The 8687-nt window shown below is 41.6% G+C and overlaps 1 protein-coding gene across 1 annotated transcript in view; it reads left to right on the top strand.

Moving 5' to 3' along the window:
- LOC311111039 (proto-oncogene tyrosine-protein kinase receptor Ret-like) overlaps positions 1–7391 on the top strand; it is a gene marked incomplete at both ends in the record, with an annotated part of 40261 nt that extends 32870 nt beyond the window's left edge. The window contains 6 exons of the mRNA XM_084153735.1: positions 4177–4299; positions 4454–4524; positions 4926–5063; positions 5314–5413; positions 5973–6120; positions 7234–7391. Coding sequence (XP_084009861.1) covers positions 4177–4299; positions 4454–4524; positions 4926–5063; positions 5314–5413; positions 5973–6120; positions 7234–7391 — 738 coding nt within the window. The remainder of the gene's footprint in view (positions 1–4176; positions 4300–4453; positions 4525–4925; positions 5064–5313; positions 5414–5972; positions 6121–7233) is intronic.
- Positions 7392–8687: the final 1296 nt, after the last annotated feature.

Here is an 8687-nt window from a genome sequence, read left to right on the forward strand (position 1 = left end):
TGCGCACACATCCTAAGTGGCGCAGTGACCTCCCTGATCAAGCCCGCACCCAACGGGCGGCTATCTAGGGCATGAACGGGGAAGGGAACGTCAACAGGGAGAAGGGGAATCCCTAAGGCTAAACAAAACTTCTTATCAACAAAAGTCCCAGCCGCGCCTGAATCTACCAGCGCCTTATGCTGGGAATGAGGTGCTACCTGTGGAAAACGCACAGATATACAGAAATATGCAACAGAGAGCTCTGGGTGAGTGGGGCGCCTACTCACCTGGAAGGACTCCCCAGTGCGGGACCTGTCGTCCTCTCCCCGAGGAGGCCATCCCCAGCACCTAGCCGCGGTGTGTCCTCCCCGACCACAGTTGGTGCAGGAGATGGACCCCCTCGTAAGCCGACCCCTCCTCTCTCTAGCGCCAGCGCCCCCGAGCTCCATGGGGCACGGCTCGGAGGCGCTGGAGGGTGAAATGGACGGACCCCCCTCGGAACGTCCGCGGGTAGCTAGCAGGGTATCCAGCCTGATGGACATGTCGACCAACTGGTCGAACGAGAGGCTGGTGTCCCTACAGGCCAGCTCCCTACGGACGTCCTCGCGTAGACTACATCTGTAGTGATCGATGAGAGCCCGCTCATTCCACCCTGCATCCGCCGCTAGGGTACGGAACTCCAAGGCGAACTCCTGGGCACTCCTCTTCCCCTGCCTGAGGCCGACCAGACGCTCCCCCGCCGCTTTCCCCTCCGGGGGATGGTCAAACACCGCCCTGAAGCGGCGGGAGAACTCGTCGTAGGTGATGGTGTTAGCGTCGATCCTCCTCCACTCTGCGTTGGCCCATTCCAACGCCTTCCCGGAAAGGCAGGAGATCAGGGCGGACACACTCTCGTGTCCCGAGGGCGCCGGGTGCACGGTGGCCAGGTAAAGCTCCACCTGGAGAAGGAATCCCTGACACCCGGCCGCGGTCCCATCGTAGGCCCTCGGGAGCGAGAGTCGAACTCCTCTGGGTTCCGGAGCGGGAATGGGCTGAGTGGCCGATGGTGCGGGCAGGGAGGACGGCGGTGGAGGAGTCCCTCGGGTCTCCCAGCCTCGGATGGTGGTGATCACCTCCTGCAGTGCGGACCCCATCCGCAGGATCTGGTCATTCTGCTCACGGACCCTGTCCTCCAACGTCGCCTGTGCTGCTGCGGCTCCTGCTGATTCCATCGAGTATGGTGTGTGATTCTGTCAAGGTAGATGTAGGTGGGTGTGGGTGGAATCAGGCGCAGGACGCAGTACGTTAGTCCAACAGACTTTAGTGATGCACAGCAAACAAACACGAAATAACTGCCCTGAGGCAAAAGCTCCGCACGTAGGCGAAAACACAAGCGCACAAACAGGTGCGACAAAATACTCCAAAACTAAGGAGCAAAATAGCTCAACCGAGCAAACAGTAAATATCCAGCCTACTGGCACGACAGTAAAACAATCACACACAACACTAGACAAACACAACGAGAACTTATAGGACACTAATTACACTAAACGATAACAGGTGTACAACAATCAGACAAAAGCAAACGAACATAGAAACATACAACGGTGGCAGCTAGTACTCCGGAGACGACGAACGCCGAAGCCTGCCCGAGCAAGGGAGAGAGGCAGCCTCGGCCGAAACCGTGACAAATGTAGAAGTGTTTAGAAACATTTTATTGTTATTTACAATAAAAGTGACTCCAAAATGACACAATACATTATTTACTATTCGTTTCTATTGGACAGAAAATAATCAAACACAACTAAAACACACTGCTTGTTGTAGTCATTGAGCGCTAGGAATATGGGACCAAATATTACATTTTGTTTGATTTTATTGATAAGAATCTTTCCAGCTAACAACAAATGTTCCCACAACTTTAGAGAATGTTCCCTTAAGAGTCTCATTACGTCATTACCTAATGTTTTCATAGGAATATTCCAGTCATGTGACTGTTTCCAAGAGCCCATTCCCTTAACCCTTTACACTAGTAGGAATAGGTTTATATGGATAGGGCAAAATTCGTATGTTTCTATGAAATGCATAAGCATGGTAGCAATTGAAAGGGAACAGTTTGGAGATTATTGGAAAATGATTAGACCAAAGTTGAGGACACAACAGCTCACCTGACATAAGACTGAATCCAAACATTACACTGTTGATTGTATGTGCATTTTACATTTACTGTACTTTTCGCCCCGTTTGTTGATAACGAAATCTGAAAATATTCTGGATACATTCAGTAACATGATTAGAATATTCCTGGAAAATGTGGGGTAGGTGCAACATAAGACAAATAAATGACAAGGGTTTGAGTGAGAGGACTAACTGGTGTCTCCATGTGGCCATGCACCTCCCCAAAGTATGCACAGTTCCTAAGTAATTTCAATGCACTTTCATGACTCAAAGAAGTCTTCAACTATAAAGTGCTTTTTTGAGCTCTCCTAGCTGTGCCGTTGAGGATCTAGAGCAAGAACACAATTACTGTTTTCACAATCCAAAAACGGCCCATTATAAATCGCAATCTGGGTCAGGTGGGCATAATATGAAAGCTGTTCTATTGCCAATACGATCTTACAGTGTTAGGCTTTCACAAGGCAATTCAGAGAAACAGATCGTAATTTTGGTGGGCAAAGAAAGGAGTCATGAGTGCATTCAGGTGCATGTTCTGCGGCCAATTTTCTTCACACTAGACAAACATAGGCTCCTTCTGTTCAGGACAACACAGGGTATGACGCCATGTCATCTTGTAACTGTACATCAAACATAGTGATCATAAACGTTGACACTGTATATGACATGAGTGTTATAATATGGAAATGTGAAGTGCACATTTGGACTCACAGGTGTTTGGCTTGCTTGTATGACATCAAAGTGGTATTTATTATAATCCTCAATGTCTCATCTTTCAAAATACATAGAGTCTTCTTAATTTACAGCATTTCCTTCACTCAGACAACAAAAAATTAACAATGGTTGCCCAATTAGCAGGAGGGATGGGGGCAACTTCTTGTTGCGTGCGGTGTTCAAGTTCAGAACGTCTGTCAGTCAAAACCCAGACAGTGCTGTGAAGCGCAGAGCATGAGCACTGACTTCATTTATAGCATGTTACTGTACAACTACTGCGTTCCAATTTAGGTGCATATCAGTACCCAATTCGGCCATTTTCAACCCATATACAGGTACGAATGTATAGGCCTACTGTCAAACAGAACTTACCCAGAACGTGGTGACAATGTTCTCCGAAAATTCAATATTACTGCTCGGAACGTTGCAAAGATATACCCGTGTCCAGTTTTCTGAGGGTTAGGAGAATATTCCATCAACGTCACACCAAACATACACAGAACATGGTTGCTATGTTCTCAGAATATGAGATATTAACGTTCTAGACACGTTTTATGGGAACGTTGCATGAACAGTCCTGTGTCCAATGATGTTTAAAACATAGGACGTTGTGTCATGGTCCCCTGGAGGTTTTTGGTCTAGTTCCCAGCTTGTTCCGGGGGCGTCCCTAAAGCCTGAAGGTCCCAAAGAAATGTTCCCCCCCCAAAAAAGATGTATTTCTTTACACATCACCCCTTCATACTGTTGTCGAGCCCATCAAGGCCCTGATTGGTGAACCACTGATCCATTCAGAGCTATTTGCCTGTTGGCAAGGTTAGGAATACTCAAACACACAAAAAGTGTTTTAAATTATGTTAAATATATTTGACACACTTTGACATATATGATTACATTGTGCATGTTCATTTATACAGTCATTATTATTCAACATGTCCTCACCTGGGATTTGAACTTAACCTCTTGGGTCATGGCATTCTGATCTTCCTGTTCTGGGTTTGTTCTTTGTTCTGGGTAAAGTTCTGGTTAATGTTCTCCTAAACATGCTAAAGATAAAATAAATATTACTAGGTAAAAACAAAAGCCTTTTCTGCATTAGTATAAAATAATATAATTTTAAATTTTGGGGAAGCATGCAAAACAGCTCAGTATCTTTTTTACATAATTTTTTACTCAATTCATCAAGGGTGCCAATAATTTCGGCTCCCACTGTATGTATGAATTCCATGCTAAACCTAGCTCATGGTCAATGTGACTCAGTGTTTTGTAAAGAAAGGAGCTCAACCTGACTATAAACTATAAGAAGCTTGATTGACTTTTGTCCTCCAATAGCTTGTTCACAGGGACCTCGCTGCAAGAAATGTCCTAGTTGCGGAGGGGCGTAAGATGAAGATTTCAGACTTTGGTTTGTCCCGGGACGTGTATGAGGAAGACTCTTATGTGAAGAGGAGCAAGGTAGGGTACCCAAATGTCAAATACCCAAGTACTTTTTAAAATTATATCACAAAATCATATCGTTTTCTGAAATTGTCAATTATTATGTTATCGATTGTAATAAGGATTTCTTAACATAATGTCCATTCTCTTACTTTTTGGCTTCTCTTTTCAGGGCCGAATCCCAGTGAAATGGATGGCAATAGAGTCCTTGTTTGATCACATTTACACAACACAAAGTGACGTGTGAGTACCTTGCACAATCAACTTAAAACACCTGTTATACATATCCATAATCAACTATGTTTGCGTGATCAAAAATCTACTAAATTGCACAACTGAATGCATTCAACCGAAATGTGTCTTCTGAATCAGAGAGGTGCTGGGGGCTACCTTAATTAACATCGTTGGCACCCAGGGAGCAGTTGTTGGGGGTTAACTGACTTACTCAAGGGCAGAACGGCAGATTTTTCCACCTTGCCGGCTCAGCGATTCCAACCAGCGACCTTTCAGTTACTGGCCCAACGTCCTTAACTGCTAGGCTACCTACCGCCTCGGATAAACCATACAGAAAACATCAGAATCACTGTTTCATCCATGCATTAGGTGGTGGTGCTATTAATGCGGTGTTCTCTGTCTCCTGCCAGCTGGTCCTTTGGTGTGCTGTTGTGGGAAATTGTGACACTGGGTGGAAACCCGTACCCAGGCATCGCCCCTGAACGCCTATTTAACCTCCTCAAGACTGGCTACAGGATGGAGAAACCAGAGAACTGCACTGAGGAAATGTACGTTTGCCACTTTACTTTACCCCAGCTTCATTGTAACCACAGTAAAACTCACTCTTACTCTATTACATTGTGATGGTAATGACATCCATGACATGACAAACCAGCAGCAAACCCACACTTATTCATTCTAATGTTGTAATGATCTATTCTAAATTGTAGGTAAACCATCCCATTGGTTTATTTTCACGGTGAATCGTGTGTTATGTTGCTTCTAACCATTAGGTGTTGTATGAATGTGTTTCTGCAGGTATAATCTGATGCTTCGATGCTGGAAACAGGAGTCAAACAAAAGGCCCATATTCGCAGATATCAGCAAAGAACTGGAGAAGATGATGGTGAAAAACCGGGTAGGATCAAGCAAAACAACCAACACTCTTTCTCTGTCTAATGTGGTCGTTACACTGTTCACTGGTAGTTACAGTATGCAATGTCATAAATGGAGTAAACAGCAAATGGCCAGTCTCATGTCCAGCAATAAGTATAACCAATGTCTGGTGACCATCCCCAAAATATGGCCCTGGGCAACATTTGCAAAACGTATAATTACAATAGATAGCAGTTAGTCTTGTGTTGAGGTAAAGAGGCAAAATATAGTGCAATTTTTTAGGATGCCAAATACAGTGCAAAAATGTGAAGGATATGTTTAGGATTTGAAACAGAGTACTTTTAAAACGTTTTATCTCACACACAAGTAGGAAATGTATTGCTCTAATATATTCTGTTTCCTATCAAGTGTTTGTCATTAGACGTCTTATGCCAGTTGGCTACGATCATAACTATATGGGAGGTTAAGTTAGGTCATAACTGCATGGTAGGAAATGACTGTATTATGACTGTATTAGCAGTATGCTCCACCTTCCTGTCATTAGTGATTATCCTAATCAGGTGTTCCTCTCCTGTTGTCAGGATTACCTGGACCTGGCAGCGTCTACGCCAGCCGACACCCTACTGTACGACGACGCCCTCTCCGAAGAGGACACACCCCTAGTGGACTGTAATAACGCCCCTCTCCCTCGAACCATTCCCTCCACATGGATTGAAAACAAGCTCTATGGTAGAATTTCCCATGCATTTACTCGATTTTAGAGACAGGACACATAAGCTCTCTAATTGACATGTTGTGATTGTCTTCCTATAGACCGTGTGTGACTGTGATCTAGGCATGCTTCCTGAAAATGTCTCCCATTTCTTAGAAAATGAGAGTCAGTGGAAAAGGAGGATCTTGTGTCTGATGATTACTATTTGGACCTGCTTCTGATGTACATGAAATATAGACACATCTGTAAATAGTAAACATTTCCATAATTCCCTTATATGACATATTGTAATCAACATTCAATCCTACATATTGATGTTATATTAGGACACATACATTTTGGACAACATAAAACAAATTCTAAACACATTCCAACACCCACATTTGTAATTAATTTGGAAAATACTGTTAAAAAACAGTTTAACATTTGAAACAGGTCCTTGCTGAATCAATCATTATCTATTACATTTGGATTCCAAACTGTCTTAAGTTATCTGAATTGTTTGTGTGTATATAGGCTACCTATTAAGCACAGAGTAAGCATACAGTAAGGCTTTTGAATTAAACCTTTGGCTAACATTGATAAACAATACTTTGTAAAAGTATTTTCATAAGAAATTCCCAAACAAATCCTACAGATTCTAAGCACTTCCAGTTGATAGTTCATAAAAGTATTTAGCAATAAGATGGCTGCCAGTGACTTAGTTACCATAAACAGACTGTGACTTGGTGTCCATGGTGTCCTGTTACAGTGATGCAATTATTGTATCTGCTTTATATTGACAACAATTATCAATGGTGCATAAGCCAAGGATAACATTTAGAGATCATGACATACATTACCAATAATGTACCAATAATTGTTGTGTTATTTTTCTTTGAATCTTATTTAATCAATCCAGTATATTTTTTTGGGTTAAACTGTACAGGAACTATGGACACCATTATTGTCTGTGAAGTGATTTCTACATAGAATTCTAAATGTATAGCCTTCTCATGTTCCTATGTCAAACATCTGTCTATAATTCACTTCTGAAAAATGTCTTCTCTCAAAAATGTAAGGGAGCCTTACTGTCTGCACTCAACTTTTTCTTTACTCAGTGCAGAAAAATGATATGTTCTCGTTTTTAGGCATGTCATACCCGAACTGGCCTGAGAAGAGCCCGGTACTGCTCAACAGACTTGATGCCACTAACCCAGTCTTTACAAGATATGCCAATGATAGTGTTTATGCAAACTGGATGGCTTTGCCTTCACCCGCAAAAATTGTGGACAAGCTTGATAGTTAAAAGCAAAAACCATTGTGGAAAATAAAGATTCGTAATTGGGTAGATGTGTATATTTATATAAAAACTGTACATAAACAATCTAAAGTTGGTTCCCTTTTATTTCTGTTGCACGGGTATTCCACGTTGAAACTGGGGGATTTAAAAAGTGTATTTGCTGAAAAATGGCTGGAATTACATAGACCATGTTTCAAGCAGCTCTTCGGTATGTTAATCATAACCTCAACGTCATGTTGGTCAAGTTGTATCATTGCATGACTGTGTACCAGGTTGTATGTCAATGTTAATTTCTTTCAAGTGCCTGTGCCGCTTCTACAATAGCCTCCAATTAGTAAATCTGTAAAGATGTTGTTTCCAGCCCATAATTAAAGGGGACTTCTTTAGCATCACCTGTCCTATATTGTAGACCTGTGAGGTTAAGATGGACAAAGAGTGGACACTGAGTTCATCCAGAAAAACTGCAGAGTTTCTACTTGATATGATCATGTTCTTTGAAATGTAAAAGCCACTTTTGTCTTTCCACTTTAACGTTTCCAAGTATACTTGCCAAAGAAAATAAGAGAACCGTGTTTAGTTTAATATATTCTTTCTTTTACACAAAAAATATCAAATAGTTAGTGCTACTGTGTTGTTAGGACATGAGACTATAAATGTAGAATGTGGGCATGTTCTGTGTCAAAACTGCAGCTCACCATTTGATTCCTCCTAATGGCAATCTTTGTGCAACAATTAGCTATGATTTTGAAAACAAATGAGTGTTATTAATTGTTATTTCATTATTACATGATTATGTTGCAATCAATAAAAAGTTAAAATATGTGCGATCTAGTTATATGATAGCCTCCCCCTTCTCTCTTTCTTTCATCAGATGTAATAATGGAAAAATAATGGAAGCTTACATTGTGAATAAAACCTTATTTATCTGAAACCGTCAGAAAACATGACATTTATTTGGTAAGATATGCTTGGTAGAATTAGATTACCTTATTATTTAATACAAAATGTGTTGTGTGAGTCTGTTACTCTTTAAGATTGGTTTAATGTAGTTGTACATAACACGTCAAAAGGTTGGACACACCTACTCATTCAAGGGTTTTTCTTTATTTTTACTCTTTTTTACATTGTAGAATAATAGTGAAGACATCAAAACTATGAAATAACACATATGGAATCATGTAGTAACCAAAAAAGTGTTAAACAAATCAAAATATATTTTATATTTCAGATTTTTCAAATAGTCTTGATTACAGCTTTGCACTCTCTTGGCATTCTCTCAACCAGCTTCACCTGGAATGATTT

The sequence above is a fragment of the Coregonus lavaretus genome (genome assembly GCF_964263955.1).
Source record: "Coregonus lavaretus genome assembly, chromosome: 36".
NCBI lineage: Eukaryota > Metazoa > Chordata > Actinopteri > Salmoniformes > Salmonidae > Coregonus > Coregonus lavaretus.